At 49.0% G+C, this 17,637-nt stretch overlaps 1 protein-coding gene across 5 annotated transcripts; it reads left to right on the forward strand.

The window, feature by feature from the left end:
- Positions 1 to 208: 208 nt before the first annotated feature.
- Positions 209 to 17,418, forward strand: LOC122366978 (lipopolysaccharide-induced tumor necrosis factor-alpha factor homolog). 5 transcript variants are annotated; one of them, XM_043339708.1, is made up of 5 exons: positions 209 to 268; positions 11,227 to 11,364; positions 13,956 to 14,153; positions 15,280 to 15,451; positions 16,079 to 17,418. In XM_043339708.1, exons 2-5 carry the CDS (start codon positions 11,259 to 11,261, stop codon positions 16,182 to 16,184), a joined length of 582 nt encoding a protein of 193 aa, XP_043195643.1. In that variant the 5' UTR covers positions 209 to 268; positions 11,227 to 11,258; the 3' UTR covers positions 16,185 to 17,418. The 5 variants fall into 5 exon arrangements, with proteins under 5 accessions (XP_043195643.1, XP_043195644.1, XP_043195642.1 ...); XM_043339709.1 differs by lacking the exon at positions 209 to 268 and adding an exon at positions 3,519 to 3,556; XM_043339707.1 differs by lacking the exon at positions 209 to 268 and adding an exon at positions 3,524 to 3,711.
- The last annotated feature ends 219 nt before the right edge of the window (positions 17,419 to 17,637 follow it).

A 17,637-nucleotide genomic window follows, 5' to 3' on the forward strand; every position in this document is an offset into this window, starting at 1 on the left:
ACCGTCACTGGAATGATTCTTTTTTAAACCGTGCACTGTTTTCGGCCGGAATTTAATGATTACTACAAAATATTTTGTTATTACGTTTCCACCAAGAATGAATGCCATCAGGGCTAAATTTTTAATACTATTGCATTTTGTCAAGAAGCATATAGTGCTGTTATATTGCAGTTTTAGCGCGTTTGTTACAAAATATGAAGCTGTTGTTGTTGTTGAAGAGTTAGGGCGCGCACAAAATATGAAGCGAATAAGCGTCAGAGTGCCAGAAGTTAACTTGGGGGAAAGCTATGCCAATTGCTCTTGTCCATCCACTAAAATGTATTAAATATTTTGCTTTGTGTATTCCAAAAGGAGAGGGAACTATTTCATTTGTGTCTTCATGTCAGAATTGAAGGTGGATCATTAAATTTTCAACGCAGTTTACAAACAAGCATTTGGTCTTTCTCGTTTATAAGCAGTGGCTAAGAAAAGGTTGATCAATCCTGAAGTTCAGTCATCATACCTCAACTTGGTAGCAAGATCCCCCAAGGACAGAGGATGTACAGGGTGGGGCAGCATAATCGGGAATAAATATCAAACGGGATTATTTGGTCATGAATCTAAAAATATAGCTCCAAGCACTATTTTAGCAACATCCTATCAATCGGTCACCTTTTACCTATCCCTCATCCTATTTGACCGCCCTCGGCGTCGATGACCTTCTCAAGGCGGGTCCAAAAGCACGCGCATGCACGTGCAACCTCCTGCTTGTCCATGATCGCCCATCAGCTTCGTACCTTGCACTGAAGACTGTTTTTACTGATGATAAGTTGTTCATTAAACTTCTACCAAAAAACGCTCCATGTAAAGAATTTGGTCGGATTTAAATCGGCGGAGTTGAAGGACCAGAAGTTTTTGGTTCATCTCAGGTGGAGGTGCCCTACACAATAACATGTCGTCCTCACTGCAGTACCAGCACGGACAGAGTCCTCGTAAGACGTGATTTGGACCGTCAGTGATCCTCTCTTCCGACGGCTTCACGTGAGTCTGCCAGAGTGCGGTTGTATTTACCAGAGGTGCTCATTTTATCCGGGCTCGATGAAGTAGGGTGCACCACGTGCACCTCCCTTGAAGACCACCCATAGGTCCATCACCCCAACAGGATGTTTACTTTGCATGACCGCTGGAATATTCTCGATACAATCCCCTATATGGCATGCCATTCTTTTTTATCGTATTCCAGTCGGTGATAAGATTTTTTGTCGCTGAAGTTTTGAACATTGTTTCTTTTTAATATGCTCAAGTGCTTCTTCCTTATATTCAAGTGAGTCATCTTGTATGTCCTCTGCTAAGAGTTATTTTACGACGATTACGTTAACCTGTTGTCCTAAGTATCCCCACACAATCCTTATCGTCCGTGATAACACGTTGACCTGCCCAGCAACCTTTACGTGGAATTGCAGGGTTTTAAACAAAATGTTCTTGTTTTACTTGTTTAACATTAGTGTCTATGGGCGCGCGCAAAGCACTTGGAGCACCGTCGAACTATTTTGCTGCTCTTTTCCAGGAAGTTGCATGCTCATGGATGTAGTCATGTCAGATGATGCACAACTTTTGGGCGTTTCATTGCCATAATATAATTTATAAAAATAATGCCATGCCTACTCATGATCAGAGCCCAAAAAGCATTCCCGATTATGCTGCCCCACCCTGTATATTGTAAACCTGTCCTGTTAATCAAAACATTTTTGTGCCTTCAAAGGCTTAAGTTATTTGTGGTGTGTTTGGAGTTGTTTGTTTGTATACTTACGGTCAAACAGGGAACAGTACATTCACATAACATACTCACCTAGCACCTAACTCATAGCTGTACCCTGCAGGATCTGTACTTGTTCATGTCTTGAGCATTAACAAAGCACTAAAGTAGCTTAGTAATCATTTCCCACATTTTCTGAGCATCTAACATGACATATACAGTAGTGCAGAGCAGCTTCAGAGAAGAAACACTTTAAATTCACAGACTCACACCAGCCACCCAATGAGCCAGTTCCTCAGTTGACTGTTTCCCTGGACACAGCTTGGCAATGTGAGCTAACTTTTGGCAAGTTGAAGGTTAGCAGGTAAGATTGAGTTAGGGTGAGTACCTACCTATAACTGGGTGCTACTGCCATGCAGGTCTTGGGTAGGCTGCAAATATGTGTGATGATTGAGGTTAGATCAGCTGTCAAGTCAGGTTCAGGTATGCTCATTGCTCGGGTCGGGTCACATTTTTATGGACATTTGGCAAATTAAAAAACTAACAATCTGATCTAAGCTAACCCAACTAAACATACACAACTACTGACTATAGGAACTGAGCACCTACCTACTTGTGCCTACATCTCATACCATGTCAAAGTAGAGTTCCTTGGTGGAAGATTACCCTCAGTACTTTTTATCCCAGCCCTGTGAAGAAAACTAATACTTCTAAGCTCTGAGTCACTGCTGGCCATCCACAGGAAGAAACGCTGAGACTGAGAGCTTTGCCATTGTATATTGGACCAATAATGACTATCACGAATGACTATGAACACATAAAATGATCACATTGTTGCATGGATTGTCACATTGACAATTTTACTACAATCCTTTTTTTCAAGAAATACAGTGATGATGATTAATATCAAAATCAACATTAAGTGGATTTAGTGATCCAAGCTTTCTCCTCCAGTAGCAATGGAATGATCGCATGTTTCATTTGCCAGACACTGAGTACCTGATGCACATTACAATCTGCATAGCATCTAAGCATAGTAAAACTGCCCAAGTTCATTCATTCTAGATTTTAACTTGATAGTTAGCACTAATTTATCTTGCTGTTGTAAGTTATCATTCAATATTCATACCAATACATCAATATGCGCTCATCAGTCAACATTTTCTGGCATGATCCTGCTCAACGTGCTCTGCAGTATTGCTCCAAGGTCTGCAATATTACAGCTTGTTTATGGACAATAAGCTCTTTTAATTTTACTTTTTCTTGCTGATATATGAGCCCGATCAACTTGCGTTTATCAACCAAAATTTCATAACTTGTTCAACTTGATATTGATATTGCTCAGTAGTCACTAGTCAGGACCTCTGTCAGCCTCCTGGATACTTCAGATTGTTTTCAGTCAACATGCTTCTTATATATGATATAAGTCAATCTTAAGGGATTCAAAGCATCCAACAAAACGACGTACAAGAGCAAGAAAACCACCAGATAAACTAAAAACTGGCCTTGGAACAGAGCCAAGTGGTGCTCCATTTGTTTGTTTACAATTTACAATGATTGTAGTGCTGATGTATTTTTAGGACTCTGAACGTCGGCTTATAAAAAAATGAAACGTTTTTACAAAAGTTGTAAGGCAAGTAATATATATCTGAAAGAACTAAAATATTCAAAAGCCAAACACTATGAAATACATGAATCGGAACGAAAAAGTAACCCAAAAATCCAGCCTAATCACCGGCTCCTAAAACTGCAACACAATCAGCACTTTTCCCCGCAACTCGTTGTCCAGACGTAAATATGCTGCGCGGCTTGCGACTTTTGGTGAAGCTCGTCAAATGCTTTCATTTGGTGGCTCCTATTTTCAGCCCAAATTGTTTTGCTTTAGCTGTTCCTTGAAACTCGTGTCGTACATAGATGTTGTTATTTTTCTCTACACGTTGTCCCCCTGTCCCGCTGAGTTGGACGCAAGAGGAAGGGTGAGTTAGGACAGGTTACGTTATGTGTTTCTTACATTTGTGCCACATGTAAGCATCATATTTAAATTCAGGATGTCAAATTATGTAAATATATGCAAAATTTATGCTTGAAAAGTGAATCAGACTTATTTGAATTGTAAATATTTACCGCAGGACGCAGGTTATGCCAATGCTGACAATGACAACAATGAGCAAGGCAAAAGTAAATCAATAATAATTAATCCCATATATTTTTGGTATTATAGCTAGGTTACAAACAAATGAAAGCTACAAGCCTGCTAAGTGCTAACCTACAACCTAGTACAACCTACCAAGGCCCTAAAAACAACCCACAACCTACCATTTGGCGGCGTTGGAAAACGTTCGAGTAGACAAACCTAATCAGTTATGCAAACTATCATTGGGATACTGGGGGGGGGGGGGTGCTTGGGATTGCCTCTGATTGATAGCTCGGGAACGGCTGATCGGAGCCAAGCTTCATCCACTCGAGACGCTTCCAATGTCGCCTTGCAAGCCTGGCTCCGATCAGCTGTTCCCGGGCTATCGGTCAAGGGGCAATCTCCCCCTGCGCCCCCCAAGGCCCAATCCGATGATAATTTGCATTACTAATTAGGCTTGTCTACTCGAACGCTTTCCAACGCTGCCTTTCAAGCCTGGCTCCGATAAGGCGTTCCCGGGAAACAAGTTATCTGTGTAGTGTGTACGTCACTGTACCCCCCCTTTGCCTCCCCCTCAGAAAATAAACTGACTCCGTTTTTTAAATTGCCACTATGTAATTACCCCAGACTTGTGTGTATGTACTTGTGTGTATGTGCGATACTGATGTGTGCATAATGTGTGAACCAGATTTAACATCACCAGGGCCAACCGGCATTCGTGATTGCTGTTAATACATGATACATGATACATGATACCCTATAAAACGATTTGGTAGAAATATATCTAGACCTTACGAATCTAGCGACTTTTCCCAAACCGGTGGCAGCGTGTGAGACGCCTGCTCTAAGAATACCCAATAAACAGGTCGTGTTGACAAGATCAGGTAGGTAGGTCAAAGAGCAGTCTTTTACAAGGGACTCCATAAAAGCCCATGACCCGGCCAGGGCCTGCAGGTACTGCGGTCGCAGTGCAGTGCAGATGTGAGCTGTGGTGTGGTCAAGGGTGTGGGGCAGATTTTGGAGGAGCCCAGCTCTGTCTGAGACAACATAGTCTGGGGCCAGTTAGTGGCAGTCCGGTTTGCCGTTGACTCCTTTCTCCCAGCAGAAATGGTGATCTGTGATGGTTCTGGATTACGGCATTCACCTGCCCCTCCATCATGACCAAAATGGTTGAAAGTACTGGAAAGGGAGGCTTGTCTCATCAATTACCGGGGGTACATGAGCAAGTAAATGCGTATCAGGAACGGATTTTCCTATTCGCTCACCATTGTAGTCCGTTTGTAATGCGTATTAACTCTGCTCATGTAACCCTGAGCAATGAAAGTGACCAACACTGTGCAGTGCAAGGGCTTTGTACCTGATACCTGACAGACCTTGAAGTGCTCCTGGAAGAAGAATCCAGGAATTGACAAGATGTGCATGAGGCTTAGCGAAAGCTGACAAAAATTAGAAAAAATGAATGATCCTGTAAGCATTTGGTGTGAGGCTGAGCGAAAGGTTACACAAGTTATAAGAATGATTTTTTTTTTAATTGGCTCACTGTCCTATACCCATGGAGCTGTGGTCCATGGATTCATTAATCTTCAGAGAATCCCTGAGACTTCATTTTACATTCATAATTACTCGTACCTTTGCTACTCTCTCTAGAGCACCTGCTTTTTGAGCCCATCAATAGTTCAAATCGAATCTGCTGGACTTTAATGTAGATGTCAGATGAAGGATGGGTCTGTGATATGGTCCCGCAATATCCATCTAATAGAGACACTCTGAGCTATCTTCTTGGGGACATAGATAAACAGAAGCTGACTAGCAGCCTCAGAAGATTGTAGGTGCAGCTGAAACTGGCGTTATCAAACTCAAAGATAACGCCAGTGGTTTGTGGCGCAGCACCTGGTCGCTAAGATGACCGCCCGCTAAGAAGCAGCACAGATCGAAATTATTTGATTAAAAGAAAAGAAACGAAGAAAGCCGAAAGTCGACACCTCCATCTCGGACATTTCGGGCTTCAAGCGAGTTTTTCTTAGAGTGAGGACTGTCTCTTTTTCCAGTAACTCAATAGTTCCCGGATCAGTCTCTTATAATCCTTTTTTCTCAATGAAACTGGTGAGTTGTGCCCCCGCTCTAACTGCTGAAGGCTTGTAGTTGAGTCCGCCATTGCCGTCTTCTCGGGTGTACCGTGTATGGATATGATCTGACTTGGTCAGTCGCCAGTATTGATCCTCTCGCGATTGAGCTATATTTAGGTGAACAGTACACAGGCTCCTCTGACGCGGAGCCGGTAGGCGCTTCTGATGTCTGGTTGGAATATTCGCTTCGTGGCATCGGTAGGAATCGGTCGTTTCAGTTTCGCTCGCCTGGCCCTGTACTACCGGTCAATGGTCAGATGCTACCTCAGGGCCTCACCGCTTGGCGTCTGAGATGCCCATTGGGCATTGACAATGGGTTGGTGGAGAGGAAAGTGAAATCTCGATGAAACATTTTAACAACGTTTCGGTCGCTTCCTATTTGATGTTGATGCTAGATTTCGGCGAAGTTACAATATCAAAAGGAGACCATCCAAACTCCAAGTTTGAAAAGCCTTGTCGGGGGAATTCGCTATGTTAACATTTGGTTGGAACTGAGCCAAGTAGATACTGGAAAGTGGCCAGTTGAAGTCTGGTGTTCTTTGCCTAGGTCCGTAACGTTCTCTATCACTGCAACGTCATCGATCTTGTGGAACTGAATCGAAACCGTGTTCAAGCTGGTTGCTGGTCTTTTGGGTCGTTGCTGGCGGAGGTCTACCGCGAGTCCTTTGCGCTCGGCACAGGTCGACGACTGGATTTCGGTTCATTATACCTAACCGCTGACAACAGACACATCGTGCCGAGCTATTCCAGTGCCTTGTCGCACTTATTTCCTTTGAGCCCCGTATAACAACTACCTCATGTTGCTACTACAGCTCTCATGTAGGTAGCTGCTCTGGCTCTCGGAATGCATTGTTTGGATATTTGTTTGGATATCTTTTCGGCTATTAAAATGCACGGACTCTTTCCTGGCTGACCCTGGCTGTCATCATTTCAGTGGTTGTCCGTCTTTTGATTTTATATGGGCAACTGGGTGCTTGTCTTCCTTCTTGTCACATAATAATAAACACCATTCATCATACTGGCGTAATAGCATCGACTACTGCGATCTATATTCAACACACCTGATGATCACCTATACCTACCTAGACACGTTGTTTTCCTTTGTCGCATATCCACTTTTCCCTATATGTTCTGGTGTTTCTCTATTTACTAATGGGTTATTCTCTATTAAAGGGACCCTACCACCTTAACATTAGTTTTGAGTTGAGATAGCCAAGTTTGCGGCCAGGCTCAGAAACCACCATTTATCCTGGTCGCAACCCCCGCAGCTTTATGGTGTTCAAGAAATTTCTTCCCTTTACTTGCAGGGTGGGACCAGCGTGGTCCCTATCTCTTAACCATTACGGGAATCTGATGACGTCATCAGGCTTTCGAACGTCCGTTAAATGTTTGACTAAAACGTTTTGTAGCACGCGGTGGTATATGCTGCTTTGCGCGCAACAAATGCCGCACTTTCAAATAAAGTCGCTAGGAACAGCGGAGATCCCAAAAAGTAAACAAAAGTAAAAGTCTAATATCTTGAAAACCGGTGGATATTTTTCGATGAAATTTGGTAGATATTCGTTTTTGCTCTTTCTGAACCGAGCGACATCACTTTCATGCCAATTCATTAACTTTTTTGAAGGTGGGAGGGTCCCTTTAAGCACTACGTGTATGCTATTAGGGTGCACCAAGGGGTGCACAGTCACACTGCACGCGTCTACACTTCCTGGGCCCACGCGGCAACATTGCTCCTCTGCAGTTTCACTACGCTGACTCATCGGACGTCACAACGTGCTCGCGGCCGGGCAATTGGGTGGCCTCGGTTCTCACTTCTCAGGCCTGCTTCGGGCTGCTTATCTGATCATTATTGCGTCACCCGTGACGTCAAATGCCGTCTTCTCGCCCTGTCACAGTGCTGCCCAGGCATGAGATGACGTGGCAGTCGTTCAGTGGTGTGACGTCACGTTGACGTCATTCGAAAGGAAAAGGGCGCTTGGTGGGGACAGGTTTGGGACACGTATTATTTGCCTTTATGCGTGTTTGATGTTCCCTCGGGCTGTTTCATCATTGAGTTGTACGTCTCGTTATTCCACATATGTTTGGCGTGGGACACGATATAGGTATGGATGGATGCGTGCAGTAGTGTCCGTTATGAACTCGTTTGTTGTTATCCAACGAACCGCACGGCACGACCGATGCCGATGTCTTGTCGGTGTCTCGGACTTCGGGCACTGATGTGACTAACCCTGCTGCGCCCGCAGGGACCTCGGCGAGCTAGTGGCTGTCCTCGGTGAGACTTCTCCCAGCTCTCTCTCTCTCTCTCTCTCTCTCTCTCTCTCTCTCTCTCTCTCTCTCTCTCTCTCTCTCTCTCTCTCTCTCTCTCTCTCTCTCTCTCTCTCTCTCTCTCTCTCTCTCTCTCTCTCTCTCTCTCTCTCTCTCTCTCTCTCTCTCTCTCCCTCTCCCTCTCCCTCTCCCTCTCCCTCTCCCTCTCCCTCCCTCCCTGCCGACTGCTCCTGAACGTTCGCCAGACCGCAGCTCACCGCACTCCTCGACCCCACCGTCACCATAACCTATGGCCGCGCAGATTAGGAACGTGGGGCTTCCCCGGATCACGGAAGAAGAGCCGCCCGCCGTGGTGCCACTCGGCCGCGGATGACGTCATCGTTCGCTCATTGTGACGTCACGGCCGTCGTCGGCCGGTCGGTCGGCGCGGCGTGTGCTGCGCAGACGGCGCAGTGCACCTCGGTGTCGAGAGAGAGGAGGGTGTGGCGGACGAGCCTTTGAATCGGTCACAGCTACAGGAGTTTTAGTGGAAGACTGCAGTGTGTTCTTAGGGTGAGTGGGTTTGGCTTGTGGCTGGGATGGAGCTGATCCTATGGCAGGCAATGTTTATCTCGCCCTCAGGAATCTTGTGTTGATATTGGCGCTCCGGCATATTGATGGCTTGCCTGTTGAGAGGGTCGTATGGCGGTGCGGCGGCCAAGACCCTGCCCTCGGACGGACCATGGCCCTGCCCTGCCCTTCTCCCATTCGACAGGCGTTCAGTGGCCCGAGTTTAAGCCGTTTGTCAGGTCCACAGGCCGTCTGAGTCGGAGTTTCCTCGGCCCGCGGCGGTGCCGGGTTATCCGCCGCCCTGGCGCGGTCGTTTGTTATTGTGGTGGCGTCAGCTATACAGACTGAGACTGAGAGCGCTGTCCAAACGCTCTACACATCAGCGCCTTACGAGAACCGATGTGTGTTGGAATAACACACGGTTGACGGTGCGATGCGGCTGGATCCTTGTACGAGCAGGCAGCGTTTGTTGGTGGCTCAGCACGTGAATGGATCCGTCGCATCCGGGTGGCTCGTTGTTGCAGCCGGCTGCGGGGCTGGGCTGGTGAAAATTGCTGACTGGCCGCCCATTTGCGGCGGGGGGGGGGGGGCGGCTGGCGCTTAGCGCTCTGCCCATCGGCGCCCATTGCTCTGCCTGCTCTACCCAGCAACTCTCGCCGCTCTGCCTGTTGCAACGCGCTCACCGCTCGCGGTGGTGAGCCAGAGGAGGCCGATAATGCGGTCCGCCGGGTCAGGTGGAGTGAAGGCCACGGAACTGTTCCCTGCCCCGTGCTTTTCCGCCGTGGGCTGGAGCGGCGTGGCCGAATGTAGCTGTGTGAGGTGTCTGAGACTGAAGGCTGGCATTCCGTGACTGGCTTAGACTGACGGGACTGAAGGATGGTATTCTGTGACTGGCTGAGACTGGTGGACCTGAGCCAGACTGACGGACTTTCAGACTGACGGCGAACGATGTATGACCGAATAGTACTGACGGGACTGCCAGTGTGGCTAATTGAAACCCAAGACTGGGGGTAGTCTGTAGCCAACTAGATCAACGGGACGAGCAGCCCACGACCCCATTGGCTGACACTGGCAACTGTCGGAGGCCAGGCGAAAGTTTGAGTCGCTAGTGCGGACCTGACACTTGTTGAGCTTTAACATTAACAACTGCAAGGATGTCGCATGGTTAGTAATAACGCCTGGCACGAAAATGTCGCGGCCTGTTGCTTGTCAGGAATATGTCGTCACATGGAGCCAAGTTCTCCACGTGACCGCCATTGAACGGTTTCATCGCCTATTGTCCGGTCGTATGGGGTTTGCCGCTGGCTTCCCACCGTCAAACGCCCATATGAAAAGCACACAGCTGCGTCGATCCAACGCCTTAAGGAAAGACAAACATGACTCGACTTAGTCGATAAGCGCGTAACCTTTTCGTCCCGCTCCACCAGTCGGGACATTGTGCTGCGTCGCTGGCCGGCCGCCGTGACCTCGGACGCTGCTCCATGCGCCGGTATGTCTCGACTAATCGATAAACCGGCGGCCCCGGCGGTGGTGGCGTTGCGTGCGAGCCGCCGGGGCTGGACGGAACGGCTGTCTGACTGGCTTAGCGGGACAGGGAGAACGGCTGTCTGACTTAGCGGCACCTGTCTTGGCGGAGCTGCGGTCCGTGACTTGGCGAGAAGGGACAGAACGGGCGGCTCTCTGGCGGCCTGCTTTGGGACGGCTGTCTTTCTGTCTGGACTGGACAGGACGGCTGTCTGGAAGGACTGTGTTCCACGGCGGGACAGGACGGGACGGGCGGCTGTCTGTCTGTGCTGGACTGTAGACGGAACGGCTATCTAACTGAACTGTTACCCACATCTGGACAGGACACTGAAATGCAGCACAGTTCCGTGCCGCACTGTCCACTCGTCCCGCCTTCGGACGCTGGCGGTCACGGACGGCTCGCCGGGTGACGTGTTTACCCGGCGGCTTTCGGCGAACTGCGGCGTGCACCTCCCCCAGGGGATTTGTACAGTCGACTATCGATGGATCAGCGGCGCGCGGGGACTGGCCCAAAGTGCGGCTGCACTTGTAGAAGTAGGATTGGCGACGGTAGCCGGTTGTAGTGGTAAAAACATTATTGGGATGGTGATAAAGATTGCTTCTGATATGGTGCTGCGATGTCATCGGACAGTAGGAGACGATTCTTGACATTAATATGTGCAATATTGGCTATTGATAGATATCAAGACTCAAGAGACAACATTGCACATCCAGACATCTGATTATAATCAGAATCAGATTTATTTTATGGACCAGAGTTACCGAATGACTATCCACATACTGAGCTGGCTGACTGACGCAGGTTAAACTGCTGACCCGCCGTATAACGCAATTCGTTGAGTGACTCGCCGTGTGGCACATACCTTTAGCTAACCCCGTGCCTCTGTCCACAGAGTTTTATCTCCAGTAACCCAGAGAAATCACCATGAGTAAGCCATCGGCGCCTTCCCACGACTACCAACAGCCGAATCAGGGTCCTCCCAGCTATAACCAAGCCATCAGCGAGGGCGCCTCCCCACACCTTCCGCCAGGTAAGAGAAAGCCCGGCTGGACAGGGGCTACTTAACTTACCCCATTTATGTATGTGGGAAAATGTATGCTGACATTTATATTCAGGAACAGCCCTAAGTTTTACGTGCAGCGAATGCTATTATCAATCTGATAAAAATAGCGATGAAGTGCTGCTTTTGCGAAGCCACCTACTATGTATTTCAGACCTCGTGAGACCCTGTTTTTCGGCGATAATTTCTTCAGTTTTTGTCTAATTGGCTTGAGATTTTGACATTAGACATTTTGCTCAAGCGCCGATTTTCATCAATATGGTCTCTTAACAAAATGTCAATATTTAGAGCACTTGTCATTGGCTCGTGATACTAATTAGATTTTGCACCCGGATAGAGGCTCGTTCGCTACCGCAGCGGATTGGATGGGAGCGCTGGCCAATCACGTTGCGCCGGCTCCAACTAAGCTCCGCCCACTGGCCGTGACCGCGCTGGGTCTATGCAGGCTCAGTCGGCGGCAGCACCGCGGAGAGGTCGCACGGGGGCCGTGCACTGGAAACATACATGGAATCGACAGGAAGTGCCTGGGCGAAAGCTTGCTCTTCATTTGGGGGAGTTGGAAGCCGCTTCTCTCTTTTTGGTATATCAACACCGATCCAGCTCAGCATATGAAGAATGCTGAGTCATGCACTATCTGAATATCTGAATGAATGCATATTCTGGCGCCTACCTCATGGTCAGGTCGTGCCACTATTCTGTCACCTATGACATCATGCGAAGCCTCTGCACTACTCGAAAATATCGATATGGTTGGCTGCGTCAATTGCTGTTTCTGAAGACGCTGTTATACCTAACTATGCAAAAAAAAAAAAAAAAACAGAGTAGGATTATTAGTCGCGAGCACTTCCGATTGCCTCAGACATCGCTCCACGAGCTGTGTTCGTTATTCGGGAAGCGTTGAGAAGGGAGCAGAAATGTGATGTGCGATTTATTGCGCATGGTAGAAATGTGACATCAGAATAATGGAAACAAGTGCATAGGCTAGTAAAGAAATCGCGTCTTTTTGTGAAACTAAAGTAACATTTCAAGCTCTCCAATAGTGAGGCAGTAGGGTACTTGCTTACAGGTATCTTAATTATTTGCAGTTCAACACGAAAGCCTGGGGTCGAAAGTAGTCAGTCCGGTGACCTCAATCTAGCCAATTATAAAATGGGATAGTTCTGAAGGTGTTCAATCACATGAATCCATCTCAAGCATACGCATAAGCATAATATATTTCATATTTTAACCACACTTCTTAAATGCTACGGTGTAACTGTTTACCATGTCTTGCAAATTTGACGTAGGCTGACCGACGTCTTGCATCAGTTCACAGTCAATTGACATCAACGGCCTTTTTTAATGACGTTCAATCAAGCAAAAATGCAGTCACTAGCACTGAACTTAGAAGTAGATATATCTTTATTGATTGACAAGGTGCAGGCTAATTTGCGATAAATGCAATACCGAAGGCTAGCGCGCTAATAACGAGCGCTAGTTTCTGCTGTATCGTTATTACTGCAACGGCAACCGCAAGGCAGCCACGTCCAATGCGAGCCGCCCCGGTCCGGCATACGGCCTTGGGTGCGGCGGCTACTGCCCCGTCGGCTCCACGCATCCGACTGACCGGCCAAGGTCACCGCTCCGTCCGCCGGGAGGGCGGAGCTTAATGGTCACGTGCCTGTGACGTCACGCCTACGTACGGATAGCCTCTACTCCACTGACGGATTTACGGAGCTGATTTTAACATTACGAGGCAACGACAAGTACCCTAACAATTGATATTTTGTTAAGAGACCATATTAGCGAAAATTGGCGCTTGAGCTGAAATGTGCTGTGCGAAAATTTGAAGCCAATTGGATAAATATTAAATAAATTATCGCCGAAAAACAGGGTCTCATGGGGTCTGAAATGCATAGTAACCCTGCCAACTGCACAGGTCGAGTGTCGTTTCTGCCCAATAAATGCCCACTGTGAAGGATCAGTTATTGTGTCTAGTAAGACCCCCACAGCTCTCAGCTGCCCTCTGCGCGGTCCTCAGTAGTGGCTCTGCCGCACACCTTCAGGTCGCGGGGACGGGCGGGGAACCCCCGGCCGTTGTTTATGCTGTGGGCCCTGGCTGCAGCTGCCGGCTGAGGCCCACCCTGTGCTCCGGCTGGGACGGGAGGTCACACACCGCTGACCCGAGGGGCTGCAGCGGGAATCCCCCATCCGCTTCCCATCTGCTGTCACGCTGTTCTGTGAATATGTGGATCTCGTGTTTCCCGTTGCTGAATGTTGTCCGTTGGGTCAGCTGTATGGTGTAAACTGTCTAGTGCCCAGTCTTGTCCCCGGCTAGTCCGTGTCTTTGGATGCGACGTGTGAGTCGGTGGGTTAATGAAGGTAAGTCTCAATCCTCCATCCCATTTCTGCTCACCTTCGCCATCTCGGCCCTCCTTCCCCGAGCTAGTTCTTTCATGTCCTATTTCTTCCTCTCTTCATCTTTCCTCTTTTTCACGCGACCTCCCTCCATCGTTCGTGACTTCTCGGTCATTCAATTATTTATTTATCAATAATGAACCCCATGCCGTCCATTCCCGCAGGCCCGGCCAACTACAAGCCGCCGGAGCAGCAGCCGAGTTCGTACGGCGGTTACGGGCCTCCTCCGGGCGCCGCCGGCTACCCCCAGTACGGACAGCAGCCGTACGGTCAGTACGGGCCGCAGCAGCAACAGCAGCAGTATGGCCAGTACGGGCCGCACCAGCAGCAGCAGCAGTACGGGCAGTACGGGCCGCCGCCAGGTGCGTACGGGTTACGGGGTGGGGAGGGGGCGGACCCGGAATGGGGAGAGTGAGAGGAGTTATACGGGACTATCAGGCTGTGGCAGCGGAATATCGATGCGGCTGCAAGACTGGAGAGGGGCACGAATTATCTGTGGGATAAAGGGGTATCGATATGCGTGTTGGACTAGAAACTGATTGCATATGTAAGGGGTAATCTGATAGGGATATGAGAATGTCGTTGAGGGTACCGGACTGGGGAGGGCTGAACGGAGACAGGTAGGGGCCTATCTGGCTGGGATGACTGAGTATCAGTCGCTATGCCGGACCAGAGAGGTGCGTGATACGATGTGTCCAAATGGGTTTGAGTACGGTCGGCGTACTAAGGAGATGACGTGTATGTACAGGCGTATACTGGCACCGGCTGAGTAGTGAGTACTGAACTAGGAGGGGGACGGGATGCCGGACTGGGTGAGGGACACGGATTTCTAACTTATGTATGCCACGGGTTGCCGTACTGAAAAGAGAACGTGTGCTTTTGGGGAGGTTTACGGGGTAGTGGGGGAGTGGTTCAGGACACCAGGCCGGGAGACTGCTGCGGCGGGCCGTATCGCACTGATAGTCGCTATCGGAGGCAGACCGTGGTCACCAAACAGCTGCTGTGACGCGATACCCTCTGCACGGCAGGCGCGCCCCTTATCACAAAGCAATGACGTATAGAGATAGCCTCGAGATGTCAAGGAATCGCAGTTCTCTGCATAGATGATAATGTCTCAGGGTTGAAATGATATTGAATCCTTAGCGCTGTGAACCTGAATGCAGTAATTGCAATATATTGAGATGTTTGTCGTCGAGGCATGCGTAGAATGCGGACATCCCTCATTGATGCCTCTGCCATCCATTGACTTTCAATGGGATCCGGTGTTCCTCTTTTGGCTCTATCTTGTATTGAGCTTAGTGTTACTTGGACTGCATATAAAAGCCTGAACTTGCTATCCTTTGACCATATTGGCGCTTCAGTATTCACAGTAGCATTGTAAAGGGTCGCTGGTCGACTGTATTATAACCTGTACCTGGCACTAGGCAGTAACTGAGACATGTGACCCGTGACCGACATGTGACCACCCCCTATTTCCCGTTTCCGCAGGCGGAGTGCCGATGGCGGTGCCGACGGCCACGGTGATTCAGACGGTGCCGTACACGGGACCGAATCCGACGCACATGATGTGCCCCCACTGCCACGCCGAGATCGACACCAGCGTGCGCTCCTCTCCGAGCACAACGGCCTGGGTGTCCGGACTGCTCATCGCTCTGTTCGGGTGAGGAGAGAGGGAGGAAGTGCTCCTCGCCTAGTACCACGGCCTGTGTGTCTGGGCTGTTCATCGCTCCATTCATTTAGTATTGTGTCGTCGCGACAGCAGGCAGCAGCAACCCTCTACCCCCAGCTGCTGATTGATCTCAGTGTCTCTCTGTGTTCTTTCTATCTGCCCAGCTGCTAGATTGGCTGCTGCCTGATCTCTTGAGTGTCTGATTCTGAGTTCTTCTCTGGCCCCTAGTTGCTGTTCGATCTCAGAGCCTGATGTTCCTCCTTCCCCCAGCTGCTAGATGGGCCGCTGCCACATACCTGATCCCCGAGTCTGACCTGTTCCTTCCGCCCCGAGCTGTGGATGGACTGCTCTCTGATGCCTGAGTGTCTGACCTATTCCCTCTTCCCCAGTTGCTGGATGGGCTGCTGCCTGATCCTTCAGTGTCTGTCTAAGTGCCACTATCTGTTCCCACTTAGTGATCTCAGTTCAATGTCAGATTGATGCTTTGTCCTTCTTCCCCCAGTTGCTAAATATGCTGTTGTCTGCTGGATCGTCTAATTGATTTCCATCTCTTCCCCCAGTTGCTGGATGGGCTGCTGCCTGACACCTGGGTGCCTGACCTATTCCCTCTGCCCCCAGCTGCTGGATGGGCTGCTGCCTGATTCCATGCTGCATGGACGAGTGCATGGACAAGGAGCACTACTGTCCCAACTGCAAGGCTTTCCTCGGACGGTATCGCCGGTAGAGGCCGCATCGCGGATCAAAAACAACACAACAGTCCGCGCAGGCCTGCCATCTGGCGGAGTTAACCGGAGGTGCAGCTTCGTCCTTTCGCCGCTATTGGCGCTGCTGTCGGCATGACGGCGGGTGTTAGGCCCAGACTGATGGTGCTTTGTGCTGAATTTTGGTTTTAGCAAGTGATTTAATTTACTGGTTTGCTTTGGGTGTATAACATCTGGTTTGACTCTATAAATGTCCACTGGGTTTTGTTTGTATCTGAAGATCTATCCATCGTTTAGTGGAGAAATTCAATATTTCTTTGCGACTGGCTCTTTCTGTGCGTGATACTGATCGGAAGATTACTGAAAGGATGCATCGGAGAGCGTTTTCGTGTGTGAATGCGAGAAGTCTTTGCGTGGTAGCCAAGAGCTGTTTGCATCTGTTCCGTGCTGTCGGTTTGAGCTCGCTGACAGAAAGTTGTACATTGTTTTGTTGGGCTGTATAATACCTTGTAACCGTTAGACTATCGTTGTCGTATCGTGCAAGCATGACGTCCACGCCTAGCTCTTGCGTACAGTGAAGGCACTGAGCTTACCACGAGAGAGAATCGTTATCATTTTTGCTGCTGTAGTGCGCTATTTGTATGAGGCTGGTAGTTTTCGCTTTATTTTTTGCCCGCCGATTTGCTATGCCGTTTTCTCGTGCCTTTATTGGTAGAATGATGTCCGCTACCGTAGCGAAACATGTCCATGCGATACAATGAGGATGAGTTCTTGGAAACCATCTGTATCCGAGCTAGCTGGGCACTGGGTGGGTGACCGCATTTATAAGACCGCCTGTATTTCACGTAGCTTGCTTGAACTTCGAAACAGCAAACTTGTCACAATGGGCACCCAGTGAACAGTCTATGTCGTCCTGCGATTTATTGTGGTGCGTCGGATGGTCAGTTTCCTATCCAACCATCTACTCTTTGTATCTTTGTGACACGGCCTCTGGGGGCGTGGGGCTGTAGCCAGGTGTGTGCCACGAGGTGTGCCTGTCCCCTGTGAATCGATCAGCGCCGTAGGTATATAGGAGAGCGCTGTGCTGCGACCGACGTGCCCTGCCTGCAATGTGTTTACGCTCGTTAGCTGTCCTGTGCGGGCGGTGGGCACGATCTTTGTGGTGCTACCGTGCCGTGGCGCTGATCTGTGCTGGGCAGCATGGCTGTATCGAAAGATACAATAATTTCTGGTAATACATGTACACGTATTCGTAAACAGCGTGTTGCTGGTTGGTGAATCGCCGTTCTCCGAACTAGTAAAAATACTGCCGCGAAAATAATTATAGGATTCTTACAATCGTTTCATTTCTATTCCATACTCCGAGCATATTCTGAGTGAACCTGTGTGTTACCCATTTCTCCGATCGTACCTTTTGGACGCACCCTGTCCTCTGATTACACCCCGATGGTGAACCACGTCCTCCGACCATACCCT

This window comes from Amphibalanus amphitrite, unplaced genomic scaffold (genome assembly GCF_019059575.1).
Source record: "Amphibalanus amphitrite isolate SeventyFive unplaced genomic scaffold, NRLGWU_Aamphi_draft 000842F_arrow, whole genome shotgun sequence".
Lineage (NCBI taxonomy): Eukaryota > Metazoa > Arthropoda > Thecostraca > Balanomorpha > Balanidae > Amphibalanus > Amphibalanus amphitrite.